Source organism: Nicotiana attenuata, chromosome 4 (assembly GCF_001879085.1).
Source record: "Nicotiana attenuata strain UT chromosome 4, NIATTr2, whole genome shotgun sequence".
Lineage (NCBI taxonomy): Eukaryota > Viridiplantae > Streptophyta > Magnoliopsida > Solanales > Solanaceae > Nicotiana > Nicotiana attenuata.
The window spans coordinates 5,626,984-5,652,068 of record NC_031992.1 but is presented as its reverse complement, the minus strand read 5'-3'; the positions used below and the strand labels follow the sequence as shown (position 1 = coordinate 5,652,068).

The 25,085-nt window shown below is 42.9% G+C and overlaps 1 protein-coding gene across 1 annotated transcript; it reads left to right on the top strand.

Moving 5' to 3' along the window:
* LOC109224877 (isoflavone reductase-like protein) lies at positions 3,446-5,907 on the top strand. The gene is made up of 5 exons (XM_019389443.1): positions 3,446-3,710; positions 3,824-3,958; positions 4,132-4,369; positions 5,230-5,433; positions 5,522-5,907. The coding sequence occupies exons 1-5, from the start codon at positions 3,528-3,530 to the stop codon at positions 5,686-5,688; spliced, it is 927 nt and encodes a 308-aa protein (XP_019244988.1). The 5' UTR covers positions 3,446-3,527; the 3' UTR covers positions 5,689-5,907.

Sequence of the window (25,085 nt, the reverse complement as noted above, 5' to 3'; positions counted from 1 at the left end):
ACGGCGCGAACCATAGATGCATCCATTTACTACCGAGGCGCTCGGCCCGAACAAATAATAATTTATTTTCAAGTAAGCACAAATTTCTCATTTACAGTCAAGTATTTCATTCAAACCTTCATGTAAGCGAATTTAACCTCATACAATACTTTTATAAATTTCTAACATGGTTTAAGTGATTATATTAGCAAGTAAGGACACAACATTCCAATTATAGCATGATACGGATCCTAAACTACCCGGATAATAGCATATTAGTAGCTACGTATGGACTCTCGTCACCTCGGGCGTACGTAGCCCCAACTAATAGGTTCAAACATGTATTCAATTCACCTATGGGGTTAATTCCCTCTTACAAGGTTAGAAAGGAGACTTACCTCGTATCAAAGCCTTTTTCCCAATTCAAGAACGCGCTCAAACCTCCAAATTTGACACCAAACGACCCGAAACTAGTCAAACATTACATAAACTAATCAATCTATGCTCAAAAGTTCATAATTTCACCCCTCGGCCCACATGCTCAGATTCCTGAAATTTTTAAAGGAAGTTGTTACCCATAACCTTAGGAACACAAATATATGATTTCTACTAAATTCCATAATAAATTTTGTGGTTAAATCTCATTTTTGTCAAAACCCTAGGTTTTCACCTAAACCCATGATTTCTACCAATTCACATGTTATAATCTACCCATAAATTATGTATTTAACTCACATTGTGTAGGAATTACTTACCTCAAAGTGTTAGGTGAAATCCCCTGCTCCAAGAATCGCCCTAAAATGAAATAAATGAGCTCAAAATGCCTAAGTCCCGTATTAATGAGGTTCTGCCTTCTGCGATTTTCGCACCTGCGGTCATAGGGCTGCATCTGCGGTCTCGCACCTGCGGCAAGACCTTTTCAGGTGCTCCTTTTCCTCACTTGGTCGGGCTCCGCATCTGCGAACACAAGGAGCCGCATCTGCGAGCCCTTTCCGCTTCTGCGACCACAGTGTTCGCACCTGTGGTCTCGCAAGTGCGTAAATTCCTCCGCACCTGCGGTGCCTGGGCTTCCTTCGCATTTCCGCTTCTGCAGCTCATGGCTCACACCTGCGGCTAGCCAAGCGCATGTGCGGTTATGACAGAACTGGAGCTTCAGCAACTGTTCCCAACTTCTTACTTAGTCCAAGCCTCGTCCGATCAACTCTCCGGGCCACCGGGGCCCCGCCCGAACATACCCACAAGTTTGGAATCATAAAACGGACTTGCTCGAACTCTTGGAATACCCGAAACAACATTAAAACTAAGAATCACACCCTAAAACCAATTGAATCAAACTTAAGAAATTCAAGTTCTTCAATTTACTTCCAAAGCGCCGAAACGTACTTATACTACTCGGAATGACACAAAATTTTGCATGCAAGTCTTAAATGACATTACGAAACTACGCTCGGTCTCAGAATTCTGTTTGGACCTCGATATCACCAAAACCCGCTCCAAACCAAACTTAAAGAATTTCTAAAACCTTCAAGAACTAATTTTTGCTATTAGGCGCCAAAATGCTCCCGGGTCATCCGAAACCCGATCCGAACATACGTCTAAGTTCGAAATCATCATACGAACCTATTGGAACCGTCAAATTCCGATTCCGAGATCGTTTACTCAAATGTTGAGCGAAGTCAAACTTGGCCTTTTAGGCCAACCTTAAGGAACCAAGTGTTCCGATTTCAACCCGAACTCTTCAAAATTCCGAACTAACCATCCCCGCAAGTCATAAATCAGTAGAAGCAAGTACAGGAAATCTCATTTAAGAGAACGAGGTTCTAGTAAGCAAAACGACCGGTCGATTTGTTATATTCTCCGCCTCTTAAATGTATAGTGTAGATATGATCATATTCACATATTTCCATTTCTCGCAACATCGCTCGTGCATGTCAACCTTACACACCAAATTAAACTACTTTACAGTTAATGACCATAACATGCCTTGATTAATTATCATCCTTATCTCGGCTTCACTCATTTCTATGTTCCCTCTACTGTGTGGTCATACATTACCAAATTGGCAATTCCATATATGACCATTACCTAATCTATAGAGAGAACCATAACCAAATATTTTTTTTGGGGAGGGCGGGCATTTTTTTTTTTTTTTTTTTTTTTTTTTTTTTTTTTTTTTTTTTTTTTTTTTGTCTTGGTTCCAATTTAATACTAAACAAGTCCGAACTAATTGAACACTTGTGTCAGAAATTCCTCGAATTGGTTTGCCATTTCCGTAAAGGATGTAGTTGACAATTCGAAGTTGCACATTATCCCTTTCTTGCAATGGATCCGGTGGAAAAAGGGTTGCTAATTTATACCGTTTGTTATTTCATATGTGACGACATGTCGAAATAAAACAAAAAACTTTTCTTGCTAGGTGTAATTCATTGGACATAGATTCAATTTTTTACTTTTTTGGATTCCTTAGAATTTTTTTNCAAAACGCCGGTATGTCGGGATATCTTGCATTTCCAATCAAACTAAATTAATTTGCGTACATTTTATTTGCTTAAGAAACCAGGTATATCTAATCTTTCTAGAAGTCCATCTTATGGTCTTTCTTTGGAGCTCACTCAAGCTATAATCGTACTATTAATTGAACATCCTCAAAAAATTAAACAAATTCCAGTGTTGTTGATAATCTAATTCTCTTTCGATCTTATGCCACTATCTCCATTACATAGCTCTAACTATTTAAAATGTTTTTATAAAATAATTAATAAAATTCTTAGTTGATGAAAATCAAATAAAGGATTTCACTTTGTTACTCCAAGTGCCAGCTATTATCTACCTTTCTTTTGGCTCCTACTTACTACTTCAAACTTCTTGAGTGTAAGTAACAAAACAGTAATCTATGGTTGATAAGATGTAATAGTACTCCGTTCGTTTTAATTTTGTAAGAGTATTTCTTTTTAATATGTTTTAAAAAGCATAGATTTTTTTAAATTTCTTCACTGTGATGACAAGTGTTATCGCATATTATAAGTTTCAAAAGTTTTATAACCATACAAATATTATAATATAAAATCACAAGTTTTAAAAGTATTTTCTTCTAGCTCTCGTAAATCATATGAGTTAAACTATACCACATAAGTTGAAACAGAGGAATTAGAATTTTACGCCTACTACTTTAAAATTTTGCATGCGATTTGTTGGTCGAAATTAAACTTTTTATACCATCATATCACCTAAAAGATAACTACAAGTAACGTTTACAAACAAGAAAATTAATAACCTAAAAAATAAAACAGAACTTAAAATTCACTTATATATAAATATTCTTTACATCATCTATGTCGTGAATAACTACCCCTCAAAGGAAGCAAGATCATTAGTTAGAACTTGGCAGTTAGTTGGAACACCGAGGGCATTTTGGTACTTACGCACCCTTAGCTCAGTGCATAAAATGATGTTGCCTCAGCATGCTTTAATGCCACAACCAAATTCTTTAGAAGGCTCTTTCAACTTCACTTCTACACCTACTGAAATTAATCTTTTACTTTTAACAAATGGCTGAGAAAAGCAAAGTTCTGATCATTGGTGGAACTGGTTATATTGGAAAATTTATAGTGGAAGCAAGTGCAAAATCTGGACACCCCACCTTTGCTTCAGTTAGAGAGAGTACAGTTTCTGACCCTGTAAAGGGTAAAATTGTTGAGAATTTCAAGAATTTGGGTGTCACTATTCTTCATGTATGTATATATAGTGCATTAATTCTTTCCTTTTATGCAAACCAAAATGTGGAAAAAGAATTGAAATAAAATTTTACATGATAGTAATAGTAAATTTCTTGTTTTGAACATAGGGTGATTTATATGATCATGAGAGTTTGGTGAAGGCTATAAAGCAAGTGGATGTGGTAATATCAACAGTAGGTCCTATGCAATTGGCTGATCAAGTTAACATCATTGCTGCTATCAAAGAAGCTGGCAATATTAAGGTTGGTTCGCTGCGAGCGGATTCAGAATATAAATTTGATGGATTCAACCTTTTATTACTATTGAATTCACCAATTTTTGAATTTTATAGATTTAAAATTTAATACTGGTTGAAAATTTAGTAGTTTTTCACATTTATATTATGGTATTAAATTATCTTATTTTAAATTTTCAGAGATTCTTCCCTTCAGAGTTTGGTATGGATGTTGATAAGGGCAATACTGTAGAACCACTAAAGTCTTTAGTTGGTGCAAAAGCCCAAATTCGTAGAGCTATTGAGGCTGAAGGAATTCCTTATACTTATGTCTCAAGCGACTTGTTAGATGGTTATTTCTTAGCAACTTTGGTTCAACTAGAAGCCACTGCTCCCCCTAGAGACAAAATCATCATTCCTGGAGATGGAAATGTCAAAGGTATGTGGGAAAAAATTCCTTATCCGCTTTGTTGCGTGGACTTTTCAAAATACCGTCACACCCGTATCGGATCCTCCAAAAATACACTAGTTTTGGAGGATCCCTTATGTGAGAGGGGGATCCAAGATTTAAACTTTATGTGTTCAACTTTTAAGATTTTTAGGATTGAACCAGTTATAATTTTTTAAGTTATAGGTTCATGTCTATTATTTATTACAATTTCAGTGAAGTTTTACACATAAATTTATGATCCGCGCTGAAAGTTATGGGTTCAGTTGAATCCGTACCTATAATCAGTAGCGTAGCCACATAGAGTGAAGGGTGTTCAGTTGAACACTCTTCGTCGGAAAATTACACTAAGTATATAAAAAATTCTACATTATGTATATAGGTAACAAAATTACTTTTAATACACACACACACACACACACACACACACACATATATATATATATATATATATATATATATATATATACACACACACACACACAGAGTTCGATCCGTGAAAACAGCCTCTTGCAGAAATGCAGGGTAAGGCTGCGTACAATAGACTATTGTGGTCCGGCCCTTCCCGGACCCCGCGCATAGCGGGAGCTTAGTGCACTGGGCTGCCATCCAATTGATATATATAAACTTTGAAAATCTTTTCTAAAATTTCTGGCTTTGTCACTGCTTACGATGATACATCCATCCTTGGTCACGCACCGACTAATACTTTCAGAGAGTTTGAGTAACATAGCTTATCCGTGCTCACCAATATTAGGGCCGACTCTATTGTTTCGAAAGAAAACTAGTTCATGGCAAAATATCTCATTCTTGTATATTTTTTTTTCCTTTATTCTTTTTTTTTGTTGCAGCTGTATTCAATGAGGAACATGATGCTTGCACCTACACTATTAAAGCAGTTGATGACCCGAGAACTTTGAACAAAATCCTCTATATTAAGCCTCCCAAAAACACATTATCGTTCAATGAGTTAGTGGCTATGTGGGAGAAAATGATTGGTAAAACACTAGAGAAAATCTACATACCAGAGGAGCAAATTCTCAAAGACATCAATAGTTAGTAATCTAAGTCTCTAATCTAGATTCTTTTTCCAATTAAGCATTGGTAATTAATTATGACATTGTATATTGTATATTGTTGCAGCATCTCCTTTTCCGGTCAGTATGGCGTTGGCGCTTAACCACTTAACATTTGTAAAGGGCAGTCTAACCAATTTTAAGATCGAGCCAGCATTTGGGGTTGAGGCCTCCGAACTTTATCCAGATGTCAAGTACACCACTGCGGAGGAGTGCCTTGTTCAATTTGTCTAATATTCACACATTTGATGTCTCCGATTGCTCAAACTAAATAATTATTTGTGTCTGTCACCTATGTTAATAAAGACATGTATTAACCGAGCCATGTCGAATAGTCTGTTTTAAAATTTTGTCAATCGGTTTTTATCATCCATTGTTAGTACTAAAACCTCATTTGTTTGCATTTGGTGAATATCTAAATCTTAATGATTTATATCTTGGTTATTAAGTATATTTATTTATATGTCTGGATTTTAATCAATGAGATTTATACGTCTTAATCTATTAACACATCTTAATATTTAGATGTGTATTCAGCTTATATACATCAGATAGAAATGAACTAGTATTGTCTTTAAGAAAATGTTTCAATCTATTTTTTGGCAGTTAATCATTCTGTCCTTCAAAATTAGACTTCAATCACATTAACCCCATTCTTTAGATTTTTGCACACTGCGCCTTAAACTTAAACATACTAGCATGATGATCTCTATTTTGGAAGTTTGCCTAAATAGCCACTGCATTTTGCCCTGTATTACAAATTTAGACACTTTCAGGCCATGAGAGATATTTAATCACAAGAAGTAACTAGCATATATAAATCTGAAAGAAAAGAGGGTTGAAATTGGCTTGGTCAGTTTTGGTAAAAGAGCTGTTTGTCTTCTGATATTCCTGAGTTTTTTTGAAGAATTAAAACCAATAACCACCCACTTAATTTCTTAAACTAAAAATAGCCGGTGTGTAACGACCCGACTGATCGTTTTACTTTCTAGAACTCCGTTCCCCTAAATAAGACTTTCCATACTTGCTTTTACTGATTTATGACTTGCGGGGATGGTTGGTTCGGGATTTGGAAAAGTTTGGGTTGAAATCGGAACACTTGGTTCCTTAAGGTTGACTTAAAAGGCTAAGTTTGACTTCGGTCAACATTTTGCGTAAATGACCTCGGAATCAGGATTTGAAGGTTCCAACAGGTTCGTATGATGATTTCGGACTTGGGTGTATGTCCGGATCGGGTTTTGGGTAACTCGGGAGCGTTTTGGCACCTAATAGTAAAAGTTGATTCCTTGAGGATCTTGAAATTCTTTAAATTTGGTTTGGAGCGGGTTTTTGTGTTATCGAGGTCCGAACGGAATTCCTAGACCGGAAATAGTTTTTAGTGTCATTTAAGACTTGCACGCAAAAATTGGTGTCAATACGAGTAGTATAAGTGTGTTTCGTCACATTGGAAGTAAATTGAAGAACTTGAAGTTCATAAGTTTGAATCAATTGGTTTTAGGGTGTGATTCCTTGTTTTAATGTTGTTTCCAGCTTCCCGAGGGTCTGAGCGAGTCCATTTTATCATTACAAACTTGTGGGTGTGTTCGGGCAGGGCCTGGGGGCCCCGAGCTCCAATCGGATGAGGCTCGAACCGAGTTGGAAATTTTGGGCAAGGGCTGAATGCCCAGCTTCTGTCATAACCGCACCTGCGGTTGGTCAATCGCAGATGTGAGCTGTAGGTGCGGGCTTTGTCTCACAGATGCGGCCATGGGTGGCCAGCCAAGAAACCGCAGAAGCGACTCTCTCTCCGCAGAAGCGGTTGGCCTTCCGCAGAACCGGCCCAGCCGGCCCAGTGAAGTTCCGCAGAAGAGGACCATTTCCCGCAAATGCGGTTGGCGCAGGTGCGGCCCAGGACCGCAGATGCGGAAATCACTGAAGGCAGTGACCTTCATTTATTACGGGGGTTAGTTATTTTTGGCTCATTTCCGCTCCATTGTTGAGCGATTTTTGAGCTCTTGAGAGAGTTTTTTCACCAAGCTTTTGGAGGTATGTAATTCCTACTATATGAGAGTGATACTTGGATTTTGGGTAGATTAACATGTAAAGATTAGGAAAAATCATGGGATTAGAGTAAAACCTAGGTTTTTGATAAAAATAAGATTTAACCACGAAATTCGTTAGAATGAAGTAAAAATCATATATTCTTGATCCTTAGGTTATGAGTAACAACTTTCTTCGAAAATTTCTTGAATCCGGGCACGTGGGCTCGGGGATGAATTTTAGGAACCTTGCATTTAGGGTTGGGAAATCACTTTAATAGCTAGAATATGAACTCTTGAGCATATATTGACTAGTCCTTACCCCATTTGAATAGTTTTGGATCGTTCGGCTCCGATTTGAGTGTTTGAGCACATTCTTAAATTTGGAAGTATGCTTTGGGGCAAGGTTTTGTAAGAGGGAATTAATCCCATAGGTGAATTAAATAAATGTCTGTGACTATCTGTGGGGGATACGTACGTACGTGGTGACGAGAGTCCGTACGTAGCTACTATTATGCTAATTGTCCGGGTAGTTTAGGACCCGTATCATGCTATATTTGGAAATGCTTGTGTCCTTACTTGCTACAAAGATCACTTAAGTCATGCTGGAAATTTGTAAACAAATATTGACGGCTAAACTCACTTACTTGAGAATTTGTATGAATTACTTTATTATAGATGGACAATGTGTGCTTCCTTGATAATAAATTATTATTTGTGGGTCGGGCCGAGCACCTCAGTAGTAAATAGATGAATCTATGGTTCACGCCATTCGACCCTCTGGCAGTGCACAGTTTAATATTATGATGGACCGGGCTGTATGACCTTGTCATGATGTGTGCATGTTATTTATTTGGAACTTCCCATGATTTACACTGCTTAAATGCTTGAAATGTAAGTTGTTACATGATATGATTGAAACTTGACATGTTGGTTATGAAAGGATATCTTATTTCTCCGTGATCTTAAATTGTCATTTTTATTAATGCTACTCATGCTTAGCATAACACTTAAATTATATTATTATTGACCCTAGTAAGTGTCAAGTCGACCCCTCGTCACTATTTCTTCGAGGTTAGGCTGGATACTTACTGGGTACATATTGTTTATGTACTCATACTACGCTTCTGTACTTAACTGTACAGGATCTAAGGGATGTGCATCTAGCTACCCGTCCAGCATGCATTCCTGATACCTGATCGAGATCTCACGGTGATCTGTCCCCTTGCGAGCCGTTCAGCAGCATGCCGGAGTCTCTCCTTTTGTTATTTCTTTCTATTCTATTTCAGGCAGTAGGGTAGTTATAGTTTGTACATTCTACTAGTTGCCCTCGTACTTGTGCACTAGGTCTTGGCACACACATTAGTAGACTATTACTTTTGGGTTGTATTTTTATTATTATGAATTTGTTAATTATCGACTGTTTTAAATTTAAATTAAGTTAATGTTGGAATTATTTCTTAAAAATAAATGAGAACTCACTAGTGGATTAGGGATGGCTTGCCTAACGACGGTGTTGGGTGCCATCACGACCTGTAATGGAACTTGGGCCGTGACAACATGGTATCAGAGCACTAGGTTCATGTAGGTCTTACAAGTCATGGGCAAACCTAATAGAGTCTAGTGGATCGGTACATAGACGTCTGTACTTATCTTCGAGATGCTATAGGGTGTTAGAAAACTACTCTTTTTTCATCTTCTATCGTGCAGTTGATGGTATGCTAAATTTCCTTCTTCTACTCTCTCACAGATGGTGAGGACGCGCACAACCGACGCTCCAGACCCGGGAGGCGCTACTCCCCCGTTGCTAGAGGCCGAGGCAGAGGTCGGGGGAGGGCACCGGCCCGAGGTAGGGGACGACGGCGTCCCGGAGCTGCCCAGTTGCACCACCGGCAGATCTTGCGGGGGATCCTATTATTGAGGAGAAGGGCGAGGTGCCCGCGACAGAGCCTACCCCGGAAGACTTCATGACAACAACGGGCTTTCAGGAGGTCATGGGCCGTATGCTGCAGTTCATAGATTCTGTGACCCAGGCTAGTTTATTTACAGCAGACCCAGCCACATCTCAGGCGGCGGGGGGGAGTACAGACCCCTATTGCTCAGGCTCCTGGGCATACAACCGCTGTGTATCAGACTCCGGGCACACTACCTGCGGACGGGGCCCAGCCAGTTGCCGCAGTAATACCCGAGCCCAGAACAGCTGCGGACGGCGGTCCTCAGAAGTTATAGGATAGATGGACTAGGCTACACCCTTCTATCTTCGGAGGTGACCGTCATGAGGATGCCTAGGATTTCATTGACAGGTGCAGGGACGGACTGCACAACATGAGGATACTGGAGTCTCATGGGGTTAACTTTACTACTTTCTAGCTGGAGGATAGGGCCCGTAGATGGTGGCAGTCTTATGTTCTTGGCAGGCCAGCAGGTTATCCTCCCATTACTTGGGGTCAGTTCACACAGCTTTTCCTGGATAGGTATATTCCACCCTCTAAGAGGGAAGAGTTGTGGTATCAGTTTGAGCAGCTTGAGCTGGGTCAGATGTCAGTGACCGACTTTGAGGCGAGGTTTTCTGAGTTGTCTCGCCATGCATTGATGATACTTCATACTGACCCAGAGAGAGTGCAGAGGTTTGTTGCAGGGTTGCACTCTGGTATTAGGGCCATCATGGTCCGAGAGGTCGAGATGGGGACTCTTTATCAACTGGTAGTGATTGCCTAGAGGATTGAGGGCTACCGTCTGAGAGGTAGAGAGTAGATGCAGCAGGACAAGAGGGCTCGATTCTCTGTAGAGTTTAGAGGCGCCCCGGCTAGGGTCAGAAGCCAGTATGGGAGGGGTCAGCCCAGCAGGCCCCCATATTCAGCACCACTACCTCCTCGAGGTGCTACAGCGCGCCCCTATTTCAGCGCCATACCATAGAGTTCTTACCGCCCGTCAGCCATCCAGGGTTCTTCTAGTGGGTATTCAGGTCCCCATGGTTGTTCCAGCTCCTACTTTAGTGCTATACCGGAGAGTTCATACCGCCCATCGGCTATTTAGCATTGTTGCAGTAGGTCTACAGGCCATCAGGGTCAGACATCAAGGCAGCAGGTCACCGCACCGAGGGGTTGTTTCGAGTGCGGAGATCTCGGTCATATGAGGAGATACTGCCCAGACTTCGGGCAAGGCAGTACAGCAGGGTCAGCAGCCCATAATTACAGCACCGGCTGTCCGGCCGCCTAGAGGTGGAGGGCAGACTGGTAGGGCCATCCTAGAGGTGGAGGCCAGGCAGGTGGAGGTCAGCCAGCTACTGTTCAGTCAGGTGGAGGCCAGCCAGCCAGCGCTCCAGCCAGATCATTGGCCTCAGATGCCGTTATCACAAGTATTATTTCTGCTTGCGGTAGGGATGCTTCAGTACTATTTGATCCAGGGTCTACCTATTCATATGTATCATCTATGTTTGCTCATTTCCTGGATATTCCTCGTGAGTCCTTGGGTACTCCTGTTCATGTGTCCACTCCCGTGGGCAATTCTGTGGTTGTGGATCAGATCTATCGGTCCTGTGTGGTCGCATTTTGTGGTTTTGAGACTAGAGCAGATCTCTTGTTGCTTGATATGACTGACTTTGAGGTCATCCTGGGCATGGACTAGTTATCCTCATATCATGCTGTCCTAGATTGCCATGCCAAGACTGTTACCTTAGCGATGCTAGAGTTGCCAAGGTTGGAGTAGAAGGGCTCCTCAGTTAGTACATCTAGTCGGGTTATTTCTTTTCTGAAGGCTCGACATATGGTCTAGAAGGGTTTTTTGGCTTATCTAGCTTATGTTCGAGATACCACCGCAGAGTCTCCGACGATTAATTCAGTTCTAGTAGTTCGGGAGTTCCCTTCTGACCTTCCAGGCATGCCACCGGATCGTGATATTGAATCGATGCGTGATTTGTGACTTTTAGTGTTGTTTGATGTAATTTGAAGGCTCGACTAAGTTTGTATGATGTTTTTGGATTGGTTGGTAATTTTGGTTGAGGTCCCGGGGGCCTCGGGTGCGATTCGGATCGTGATCGGATCATAGTTTGGACTTGTGCAAATGCTGAAGCTTCCAGCTTCTGATGCAATCGCACCTGCGGAGGTTATGGCCGTGTCACGACCCAATTTGCCCTTCGTAAGACGTCGTGACTGCACCTAGTCCCTACGACTAGGTAAGCCTAATATTGCGGAAAACAACAAAAATGAAAATATAAATCAAAACCACTAACATCAACAGTAATGAAGTAATTGATAGAAATGCCACTCGGCATATGCAATAACAACTCCCAAGAAGAATACATATAAAATCTTCCCAAGACCCGGAACATCATAAGTCACAAGCTTCTAAGAATTTGATAATTGTTCTATACACTAGTATTTAGAAGTAGTAGAAGAAGAACTACACAAAAGATAGAGGGGGGACTCCTAGGTCTGCGGACGCGAGAGATGTACCTAGAAGTCTCCATAACAGCAGCAGGTGCACAACTAATATCGAGGCTGGAATGATGTACCTGGATCTGCACACGAAAACATGTACAGAAGAGTAGCATGAGTACACCACAACGATACCCAGTAAGTGCCAATCCTATCCTTGGTCGAGTAGTGACGAGGTTTGGTTAGGGCCCTACTGGTATATATAAGGCAAAACGAAATAACGCAGTATAATAAAGACTAAAATATAACAAGAAGGAAATCACGGAAACATAACAGCACAATGAACAGAAATAACAACAAGGGATCTCCCGAGATACCGTATCGTAGTCCCAAAAGTAAATATGCAGGGGGGATCTCCCGGGATACCGTCATGTAGTCCCAAAAGTAAATATAAAGGGGGATCTCCCGGAATACCGTTCCGTAGTCCCAAAAGTAAATGTGTAGGGGGATCTCCCGTGATACCGTCCCGTAGTCCCAAAGTAAATATGCATGGGGATCTCCCGGAATACCGTTCCGTAGTCCTAAAATAAGTACGCAACTCCATCAATGGAGATAACAGCTATAACACGAAATCCTACAGTTTAGACTAAGTATAAGTCAAGGAAGAAGCAGGAAATCCACTAAGCATGCTGCACATAGTTCAGATATAAAATTTAAGACACATAGACATGCTATTCTAGACTACACAAGATAACTACACAGGCTAGTATAACTCAATTAAAGTGAAACATATTATTACTTAGTGAAACACGGAGTTTTACAAAAAATATCCCGTGTACGCACTCGTCACTTCACGTACACGGTGCTCTCATATCACAATAGTACCAAATCCTAAGGGGAGTTCCCCCATACAAAGTTAGGCAAGCCACTTACCTCGAACCAAGCTCAATCAATCAGTAACCATGCCTTTCCACGAATATCCGACTCCGAATGGCCCAAATATAGCCAAAATCAATTACATATCACAAATATAAGTGTAAGAAGCTAATCTAGTTAATGAAATCAAAGCTAAAGCAAGAAATTGGAAAATCGCCGTAAAGAGTCTCCCCTGAAGAAGTCTTACATACCCTTCGACATCCTCTATGAACGATATGGACGCAGAAAATTTTACCGTATCTTTCATGATGAATTCTCCATCACCTCCCCGGGTTGGACTCATCGTAGGGTTTTTGTATTCATCGTCTTCTTTCTAAGTATGATAGTGTTTCCAAGCCAAGGAGACAAAATTCACACCAGGCTGGCCATGGTAATCAAAGCTTTAATGGAGGGAATTGAGGGAAAAACCTATACTATTGTTCCGATGATTGTAGCAGACATATACCGAGCCCTGGATCGTTGGAAGAAAGGGTTCAAACATTTTGAGGGTTGCAACTTGCTACTGCAGATTTGGTTGTTAGAACATCTTCAGAGTGGCCAATACCGCCAAGAGTTTCCATGGAGACCATGGAATGATAACATAGCTTTCCACCATACTAAAAGAATGACCTTTATCCTAGATACGTTTGCACAGCCAGAGAATGCTACAGAATGGGCACAATTTTTCAGCAATTTGACTGAGGACCAGGTCCACTAGATGTTCGAGTGGTTCCCTACTAATGAATTCATCATCAGATCCAGGGATGTTCCGCATTTAGTGTTGATTGGGTTAAGGGGAATACATCCTTATGTTCCTATCAGGGTCATGAGACAAGCTGGTAGAAAACAAGTCATACCACGAGTCTCCAAAATGAGTCATTACAGAGCTGATTTTCGAGGTGATGACATTCCATACAAATGTGAGGCCCAGCACATGTGGCATTTGAAGATTATCGTGGAAAAGGATACTATCGAGCCAGATCGATATCACGCAGGTCATGGGTACTTCTACCCATCATGGTTAGAAGATAACATAGCAGGAATAGTCGAGCCAGGGGTTGGTCAAGGAAACAGGGTCATAGATGATGATGCTGAAGAACAAGTGAAGTATGAGAGGCTACGCAAAAGAGTCCTTGAATCCGAAGCCAGGCATGTATACGGTAAAAATCAGAAGGCCCAATTTTATGGCCACCGTAGTGCTTCGCAAAGCATTTCTCCGAAGGCTCGAGGCATGGCTCGAGGTTCGACCCTAAAGGTTCCTAACATTCGATCTCAAGAGAGTATAAATTGATGATTATCATAAGAGAGCGGGAAGTTCCCAAGACACATGATCAGAACTGACAACACCTGCAAGAGAAACGTTAGTCTATACTAGACTAGTAAATAGCTGTGCCAGCTATATTTCTTTGTAATAATTATCCATGTAGTATTTTGAGATTTCCCTTCTTATATAAAGGGGATCCTTGTCATTTTGTAAGGGACATGTACAATACAACATTACTCACAACGTTCAATACAAGAACATTCTCTCCTCTCTAACTTAATTATATTCTCTTGGTTTCATTATTTATATTTATTGCTTACATTTATTGTGTTCTATCTATTGTTCTTCATTTATTGCTTATTATTAGCCATGAAGGGCCTTCAAAGCTCTCTAGATTGTTAGCCTCCCATCGGCTATCCACAACTTAGTATTGAGCCCGACCTCGAGGCCCCGTAAAATCTGGCTCGAGGCCCCGATTTTCAGTTGCTCGGTTTGCTTGAACATACTACTTTCGAGTTCTTATCTTATTTTTCTAATCTCATACTTAGCATCTATTGCCTAACCACTAGCATAGAAACAGATCACGTATTTTTAAAACCACAAAATCAATTCTAATTGTAATTACCATTTTCAAGGTAAACAGTTTGGCGCCCACCGTGGGGCTAAAAATAATAGTGATTGCTTTCTTGCTGGTTCACTACATAATGCAAGTTATCTTTCACACTTTTTCTTGTCCAAGATTTTTGATTTCAGGTCAAAATGTCTAATTCAGTGAACGCACGCGAAAACAATGGTCTTGAGGACTATGGAAAGAACGGTGTAGCTACTCCAGGTATTGGTGTACCGCCATAAAACCCTGAGGACGCACCAGAACCAATTCTTGTGGACGTGGTCTCGCGCAACGCCCAACACGTCGATATAAGCTCCCACACCAACAGGAGTACATGTAAAGAGAAACGAAACGGAAGGGAAAAACCTCAGCACATCGTCCATATGATCATCCGAGGGACCGATGTTCCCCAAGGGCCCGTGATCAAGCGGGCAAGGGTTTCCGTCGCAATGGAAGGGCAAATCCGGGGTCGCATGCCCGAGGACGTCCTCACCTTCAGTGACAAGGACTCCGAGACCTTGTCCCATCCCCATAACGACGCGCTGGTAATTTTATTTCTCTTGAACCACGTTCAAATTAAACGTGTACTCGTGGATCCACGTAGCTCGACCAATGTATTCGGGTCAAAGGTGGTGGAACAAATCAAATTGCTCGATGAAATCATACCTACCTCTCGAGTCCTCGGCGGTTTCAACATGGCCAGCGAAACAACGAAGGGGGAGAGCACCCTCCCGGTCAACGTGTCCGATACAGTTCGAAACACGAAATTTCATCTCATCGAAGGTGACATGAGATACAATGCATGACTCGGAAGACCATGGATACACAACATGAAGGCAGTACAATCAACTCTTCACCAGAAGATAAAGTTTTCGGCGGAAGACGATATAAAAACGGTATAGTGGGAACAACACGCGGCGAGGGAGATGTTTGCGGTTCATAATGGGCCACCGACCTCAATGCCCCCCACGTCGGAGGAGCCGGAGGACAAATAGAACCCCGAGAACGATGAAGAAGACTTCATGGCCCCCTGAACCTTCATTGAGACGAAACAAAATCGACAATGGAAGAGCAGGAACAAGCTCTTTTGGTCGAGTATCTCCCAGATTGGAAGGTATACCTGGGAACGGGATTAACCCCTGAACTCAGGAAGAAATTCATTCAATTCCTTACTAATAACATCGATTGCTTTGCGTGGTCCCATTTAGATATGACAGGGATCCCGCCGGAAATAACCACCTACCGACTAAGTGTCAACCCCAGGTTCAAACTGGTGAAGCAATAAAGAAGACCTCAGTCCGAGGTTAAACACGCGTTCATCAAGGATGAGGCAACAAAACTCCTCAAAATAGGATCTATTAGGGAAGTAAAATATCCCTAAAGATTCGTTCCCGCTGCCCAATATCGATCGCTTTATCGATACTACGGCCGGCCACGAGATCCTCACCTTTCTCGACGCCTACTCAGAGTATAATCAAATTCAGATGAACCCCGAGGACAGGGAAAAAACTTCGTTCATTACGAACTATGGCATGTATTGCTATAATGTGATGCCCTTCGGGCTAAAAAATGCGAGGACCACGTACCAACGCCTAGTTAATAAGATGTTCGAAAACCAAATAGGCAATTCCATTGAAGTTTACATTGATGATATGTTAGTTAAGTCCCTGCACGCAGAGGACCATTTAACTCATTTGCAGGAGACATTCGACATCCCAGAAGTTACAACATGAAACTCAATCCCGAGAAATATGCCTTAGGAGTGGGTTCGGGCAAGTTCTTAGGCTTCATGGAGTCAAACAGGGGAATTATGATCAATCCCGATAAAATCAAAGCCATAGAGGAGATTACGGTGGTGAACAACGTAAAGGCCGTACAACGGCTGACTGGGCGAATAACGGCTTTGGGCCGATTCACTTCAAGGTCGTCGGACAGGAGTCATCATTTCTTTTCCCTACTCAAAAAGAAAATAGTTTCGAATGGACTCCAGAATGCCAGTGTGCTTTAGAGGAGTTGAAGCGATACCTGACGAACCCACCTTTACTCCACACCCCAAAGGAGGATGAAACACTATATTTTTACCTGACTGTGTCCGAGGTAGCAGTAAGTGGTGTGTTGGTCCGAGAAGAGCCAGGTACGCCATTCCCTGTCTATTATGTAAGTCAGACCCTGGGAGAAGCCAAGACCAGGTATCCGCACCTGGAAAAGTTAGTTCTTGCATTAATAAGTGCATCTCGAAAGTTTAAACAAACCTTATTTCCAAGGCCATCGTATTTGTGTTTTAACAACATATCCTCTCCGAAGCGTATTGCATAAGCCCGAACTGTCGGGCCGGCTGGCCAAATGGGCAATCGAACTCGGGGGATACGATATCGAATACAAACCCGTACAACTATCAAGTCCCAAATTCTGGCAGATTTTGTGGCCGACTTCACACCAGTCCTCGTGCCCGAGGTAGAGAAAGAGCTTCTACAGAAAACGGGCACATCTTCGGGGGTATAGACCTTGTTTACCGACTGCTCCTCGAACGTGAAAGGGTCCAGACTCAGTATAGTCCTGAAGCCACCTACGGGCGACATAATTAGGCAATCTATAAAAACTTCGAAATTGACTAACAACGAAGTCGAGTATGAGGCTATGATTGCAGGTCTGGAATTGGCCAAAGGCCTATGAGCAGAAGTCATCGAAGCAAAATGTGATTCCCTTCTGGTAGTAAATCAGGTAAATGGGAGTTTCGAGGTTCGAGAACACAGGATGCAAAGATACCTAGACAAAACTCAAGTCACACTGCACCGCTTCAAAGAATGGATCTTGGTACACATACCGCGAGAGCAGAATAGCGAGGCCGATGCCCTCGCAAACTTGGGGTCATCTATCGAGGAAGATGACTTACTTCCCAGGGCCGTCGTTCAGCTATCCAAATCAGTGGTCGAGGAAGGCCACGCCGAGATCAACTCCACCAGCCTAACATGGGATTGGAGAAACAAATATGTTGATTACTTGGAAGGTGGGAAGCTACCCACGGACCCAAAGGAATCGAGGGCTCCGCGAACCAAAGTAGCCCGATTTTCGCTCGACGAAAATGGAACTCTGTACAGGAGAACCTTTGATGGGCCTCCAGCGGTATGTCTGGGGCCGGGAGACACAGATTACGTGCTCCGGGAAATCCACGAGGGCACGTGTGTAAGTCACTCCGGTGCGGATTCCCTAATCCGAAAAATAATTAGAGCAGTCTACTATTGGGACAACATGGAGAAAGATACCAAAGAATTCGTCCGTAAGTGCGACAAATGCCAGAAATTTGCCCCAATGATTCACCAACCTGGTGAACAACTACATTCGGCCTTGTTGTTGTGGCCATTCATGAAGTGGGGAATGGACATCGTAGGACCTCTGACGACAGCACCAAGTAAAGTTCAATTTATTTTATTTATGACTGACTACTTCTCGAAATGGGTGGAAGCACAAGCCTTCAAAAAAATAAGAGAAAAAGAAGTCATTAACTTCATCTGGGACCACATCATGTGCCGATTCAGAATTCCTTCCGAGATAACATGTGATAACGGGAAGCAGTTCACCGGAAGCAAAGTAACACAGTTCCTCGAGGATCATAAAATCAAAAGAATCCTGCCAACACCCTACCACCCATGCGCAAACGGCCAGGCCGAGTCCACAAACAAGACCATTATTCAAAACATGAAGAAAAAGTTAGAAAGTGCAAAGAGAAAATGGAGAAAAATATTACCCGGAGTACTATGGGCATATTGAACAACTCCAAAATCAAGCACAGGAGAAACTCCTTTCTCTCTGGTATATGGCGCTGAGGCTTTAATACCGGTCGAGGTCGAGGAACCAAGCGCCAGGGTCCGACACGCTACCGAAGGCTCAAACAACGAAGCCATGACAGCGGTTCTCGAGCTATTAGATGAAAAGCGAGAGGCTTCGCTGGTCTGAATAGGCACCCAAAAACAAAGGATCGAAAGGTACTACAACAGGAGAACCAATCTCCGACATTTCGGGGTCGAGGACTTGGTCCTGAGGAAAGTCACCCTGAACACTTGAAACCCTAATGAAGGAAAGCTAGGCCAGAATTGGGAAGGACCGTGCAGCGTCCTCGGGGTGGTTGGCAAAGGATCCTACAATCTCTGTACCATGGAAGGCGAACAACTTCCGAGCAATTGGGACATATCAATGCTCAAATGCTACTATTGCTAAGGAGTTCGATGAAAGACGCCAAAGCATATCCAGCTTGAAGACCTTAGGTTTTCAAAGCATGTGTTGCACTCTTTTCCTTCGACCGGGTTTTATCCCAAGAAGGGTTTTACCGGCAAGGTTTTTAACGAGGCAACACCTACGTGCTACCTAAGGAAAATTCAACAAGTATTCAAGGCTTCTCTTCAATCAACCTCAAATACTGGGGGGCATCTCCCCGGGAAGATCACCTTCTCGGAGAAGCCAAGATAAGCCAAAAATGGTCTCAGTAGGAAAATGATGTATCGGGCCAAAAGGTTGAACGAACCATGTCCGCGTAGAATAATTGAGCCCCCGACGGCAAAAACGTATATACTTGTGCCAAGTAACTCATATGTAAGACCTCAACCAACGCATGAACCATACTTGTGCCAAGTAACTCATCTGTAAGACCTCAAGCAAGGCATGAACCATACTTGTACCAAGTAACTTATCTGTAAGACCTCAAGCAAGGCATAAACCATACTTGTACCAAGTAACTTCTCTATAAGACCTCAAAGTCAGGCATGTTAAAATTTATAAGACCTTACAAAAGGCGTAATCGGATCTTAAAGTTAAGGCTATATATCCGAACTTATAACACCCCTAAAAAGGCATAACCTCGATATAGATGCCGAAACTACTTCACTCGGGGACTGAAAGGCTCCGGCCAAACGCAATAACTACGGTCACAAGACTATACCAACCAAACTAACGCGACTCGGGGATGCCCGAACGTTGCTATAAAACCACAGGCCTTCAATTACTTCGAAAAAACTTGGAAAAGAACTGGTCAATCAGGCTACCGTCGACTTAAGCAAAAGAGCTTCGATCATATCAGCTCCAAACTACAGGCTTCAAAATCATCCAGCCATCGAGCGAAACCTCCCGAGGTGTTCATCTATCGCCACATAACGGCTCACAATTGAGGTTCTTACCAAACTGTCGAAGAGTCTAGCGAACATAAATACTTCAAAAGTCTTTAACAAGGGAAAAATAAAGCCTACACTAAGAGGTCGTGTCGACCCAATGCGTATGAGCCACTATCGCCAGCTCAATTTAAAGGTCGTACCGACCCAATGCGTAAGAGCCACTGTCGCCAGCCTCAATTTAAAGGTCGTACCGACCTAGTGTGTAGGAGCCATTGTCACCAGCTTAAAATTAGAGGTCGTATCGATCCAACACATAAGATCCTAAGGGCCGGCTTGAAATTCAAAAACTTAAGGGTCAATGAGCTCGAGTCGGAATCCGACTCGGAGACTGAGCCTGAAACAGTTAACTAAAAATCTAAGGGCAAATGCGCAAGAGCCACTATCGCCAGCCTATACCAAGAGGTCCTACCTAACCAATGCTTAAGAGCCGCTGACACCTGCTTAAATTAAAAGGTCGCATCGACCCAACGCGTAAGGGCCAACGTCGCCAGCCTAAAAGAGCCTTAGGACCGATTAGAAGTCATGCCTACCCAACAGCCGGCCGAAAAAATCTCAAGATCTTTTTCTATACCTGAAGGCCGGCAAATCTGAGTCGAGAACCCGACTCGGGGACTGGTCCCGGAATGGTCGACCCTCGACCATCACGAATCGCTCAGCAATGGCAAAAACCCAAGGGTCTAACCCAAGGCCAGAAAATCTTGGACCAATTGTCAAAAAACATCGCGAATTATCCCTGAAAGGCAAAGGAAAAAATAGAAGTGATGAAAAACGAAAAGCCTTCTATATATATTGCCCACAAGGGTAAAATTACAAGGCCTATAAAGTCCTTATAAGGGAGAGATCAAATAAAACCCTAAATCTACCATCGGGTCTATGCCTTTGACGGCTCCCTCGGGGATTGTGCCCCGACTATTCCGGCTATGGCCCCAGGGTGTTCAATGGTTTCTTTCCCTGCGGGGATTCCGCCTTCATCCTCGTCATCTCTTGAGCCACTTCTCAACACACCTTCAGAAGAAAGCAAGGCAGCAGCTTTCTTCTCTAAGGTCTTTACCCTCTCAAGCTCGGCAAGCGGATTAATGACCCCCGCGTGTATATCCTCGAGAGTCCGCCTCCGAGATTCTAACCGAGCATGTTCCATAGCTCGAGTAAATTTCAATTCGGCCTCCTCGGGCACTCTCCTGGCTTGAGCATTTACTACAACGACATCTTCTTTGTGCGAGGATATGAGCACCTCGACTTCAGCTTTGATCTCGGATAGTGCAACAACTAACTCGGTATGAAGACCCCTATACTTATCACTCTCCGGGCTCGCATAATGAAGTTGATGCCCGACTAGGGCCATCTTTCCCTGAAGGGCATCCCTCTTAGAAGCTATCTCACTCACGTGCCGTTTGGCTTCGAGAATTTTGGAGTCTCTGGCTCGGAGCTCCTGCCTCATTAGGGCATCTTTCGTCTCAAACTGCGCAAATCAGATCAAAACTGTCAAAATGCTAAGATCTAGTAAATATTTGGACAAAAGCAAATGAAAGCAGCATAACCTGCTCAGGAAGATGAGTCTTCTGACGCTCGTAGTGGATCACCTCAGCTTGAAACCGGGTGAAGGTTTGATCATAAAGCACCCTGGCCTGGAACCATGAAAAAAGACAAGTTAGAAAAACGTAAGTCAAGACAACAGGTAGAATTTGCAAGAACTACCTGCTCACAGAGCCTGTCCATCTCACTAAAAATGAGTGAGGCATCGAGCTCAGGGATTTTCTCGGGCGCAGGTAAAGGCCTTTCAGACGCATCTTTATCTCTGATGGGCGCCCCTACATCGGAAGGTTCTTTATTCTGGGCATCCTGCATTTTCTTAGAAGGCAAGGTCGGTCTCGGAGGAGAATCACTCACGTCAATAACACCAATGAGATCAGTTGGGGCCGTCTCTTGTCCCTGAAGAGCCGTAGAACTGGGTCCCTCCAGACCACCTACCAAATGCGACTCAGCTCGAGGAATATTTTGGCCAACAACTGGCTCGGGGACATTACCCAATGCCTCCTCGATGGCCTCTTCAGCCCGAGGTTGGACAATGACATCGCCCTCTAAGCGCTCGTGACTATCCGATGATAGTCACTTCGCTTTCCTTTTAGACTGAAAAAGGAAAACAGAAAGATTGAGCATAAAAAAATATAGAGAATGAGCTATTACGTGCAAACAATGGAAATTCAATAATAAGAGTCTGATCTTCTCGCTTAAGAATATGCGATTCCTCCGGAGTGAAGTTGTTGGGGGGAAGAGAAGATGAGGAAGCTCCAAGTTCCGACATGGAAGCCATTGTCTCTGCGGTATAAGGGGAGATCAGGTTTTCCCCTCCCTCGAATGCTATTGAGGAATCATTTTTCTCCTCACCTTCAGCTCAGGGACTCCCCATCACTCCTGGAGTTAAGGCTGCTGGGTCAGCCTTAGGTTCTTCCACTTTGGTCTTCTTGGGTTTCAAAGGCTCGGTCGACGATTCCCTTCGTCTTTTCTTCTCTTTGTCGGGTATCGGGGTATCCGCTTCACCAAGCTGTGCTTCCCTCATCAAGGGGACCTCCCCCAGACCTGTGCAGATGCAAAATGTAAACACAGAGGGTGAGGAGGCTATCAGCAGCAGTTCTATTAAGAAGTACAACTACAGCAGAAGTAAAGGTTCACCATGATCCTTGGCTTCCCATTGAGCTTGGGATAGATCGCGCCACACGCGCTCAACGTATGGGCAAATCGAATCCAGCTGGTTGACCTAGTCCGAGAGATCCTTGACCGGATTAGGGTACACGGCGATGGCTGCATCAGTAGAAGAGGTTAGCTCGTAAGAAGATGTATCCAGAGAGAAGCAAGAGAATACTTAACTGTCATATCTACTTACGATTCGTGTTCCACTTCTCGGAGAACGACATCCTCTCCACTGGAATCAGGTCCGAGGTCCTAACCCAGACAAAGCGGCTCATCCACCCTCCGTTCCTAACCTCGGCGGTATAAGCAAAAAGGGACCTCGAGGCCCGATCAGGCCCATACGGAAGAGTCGAGGGCTGTACATTCTGACCAGGTGGTCGAGGGTGAAAGGCATCCCCTTAATCATGTTCGCATAATATCTGGTCATATAAACAATGCGCCAGAACAAAGGTGAATTTGGCCAAGGGTTACTTGATACCGTGTGCAGAAGTCGAGGAGCACGAGGTCTGTTGCAAGCGAGGATGGTTCCACCGCGCCAAGAGTGAATGGATAAGTATATACACTAAGAAAGTAGGCATTATATGTTGTTATATCCTCCCCTCGAGAAGGAACCTCCACAAGCACTGTGTCACCCCAACAGCAATCAGCCTTCACCCTTTCACCATCTGCTATTAAACTAACATATTACGTCACGGGCTCGCATCGTCCCGGCCTCGAAGAAGGTTTTTCGATCTTGAAGTCGGAAGTCGTTTCAAAGGATCCTGGGACACATTCCCCGATGCGAGGAGGCATCGTTGCCTTACGCTTAGACGAGCGCAAGGAAGAAGAAGGCACGCCTTCCTGAGGAACAGGGGTGGAAGTTTTTGCCATTATTGTCAGAAGGTCTTATAGGAGAAAAGAAATTTGCGTTTCAGAGGACAACGCAAGAGAGGTAAGAAAAATTCTCTTGGGGGATTGATGGCGCAGTGGAAAATAAGGAGCAAAAGAAGATGTATTTGTGGAGGTCTGACGCGCACGATGGAGCAGACCAGGGAATAGCCAACCGCTCCAATTAATTCAAAGGCTTTTAAGGGCCGTGTGGGCGTGACCTTTGGACACCTCATTCTGTCATATCAATTGCTTGATAGGGCGTGACTACCGTCGTGGTAAAGGCACTGAAGGGGTAAGAGTTCGAGATCGTTTCTTATCGTTTCATTCTAAGAAACACGGGGACTATCTGTATACGGTAAAAATCAGAAGGCCCAATTTTACGGCCACTGTAGCGCTTCGCAAAGCGCGTCTCCAAAGGCTCGAGGCATGACAGAAGGTTAGTCTATACCAAACTAGTAAATAGCTGTGCCAGCTATATTTCTTTGTAATAATTATTCATGTAGTATGTTGAGATTTCCCTTCTTATATAAAGGGGATCCTTGTCATTTTGTAAGGCACATGTACAATACAATATTACTCACAACATTCAATGCAAGAACATTCTTTACTCGCTAACTTAAACATATTCTCTTAGTTTCGCTACTTACATTTATTGCTTACATTTATTGTGTTCTATCTATTGTTCTTCATTTATTGCTTATTATTGGTCATGAAGAGCCTTCAACAAAGCTCTCAAGATTGTTAGCCTCTCATCAGCTATCCACAGCTTAGTATCGAGCCCGACCTCGAGGCCCCGTACAATCCGGCTCGAGGCCCCTATTTTCGGTTGTTCGGTTTGCTTGAACATACTACTTTCGAGTTCTTATATTATTTTTCTAGTCTCATACTTAGCATCTATTGCCTAACAACTAGCATAGAAACAGATCAAGTACTTTTAGAACCACAAAATCGAACCTAATTGTAATTACCATTTTCAAGGTAAACAAGGCATTTTGATCAACACAAGTTTGACATGGAATCAATTAACGAATGGAAGGAAATGGCTACAAGATCGACAGAAAGGCTGGAATATTTGGAGCAGGGTCTAATGGAACTGGAAGGGAAGATGAGGAAAAGGGTCGTAGGCTGTCAGAATGAAGAAGACAACGAGGGAGGACACCTAGCAAGGGCGTACTTACTTTTGGACATGCACGACCTGGGGAATCTGATTGACATAGCCAAGAAGGTCAAATATGGAGAAGGTCCCTCCGGGACCAAGTAGATTAGGTTTATCTGTCTCTTGAACCATTTTGGAATTCGAATGTAATAAGGCATATGCCATTAGTAACTCATTTATTTATTATCGTTTTAGGTTCGTCCTATTTATTACATTAATGAAATGAGGCATTTATCGGCATTAAATCTCTCCAAACCTACTTGTCGCTAGGCTTACCTCGGGCACAACGAGGTTTCCCAAATTAGGATGCGAATTTGCATTCCTGCAATACGTGTTTAAATACTACAAACACTTTTCAAAATCCTTACTAACTTGTTTACCTTTTGCATTTTTCTTTATTTTGATTCTTCTCATCCCGAAGGTTGGTTCGCACATACTGGCATCGTCGGCATATCATACCAGATCTAGAGGCCCTCTACCACCTCCTCCTCCAACTAATCCGAAAGGCGAGGGAAAAGCTAAGATGGATGATATGAGTAGTATCCGGAAAGACAATGTTGCACATGTTGAGA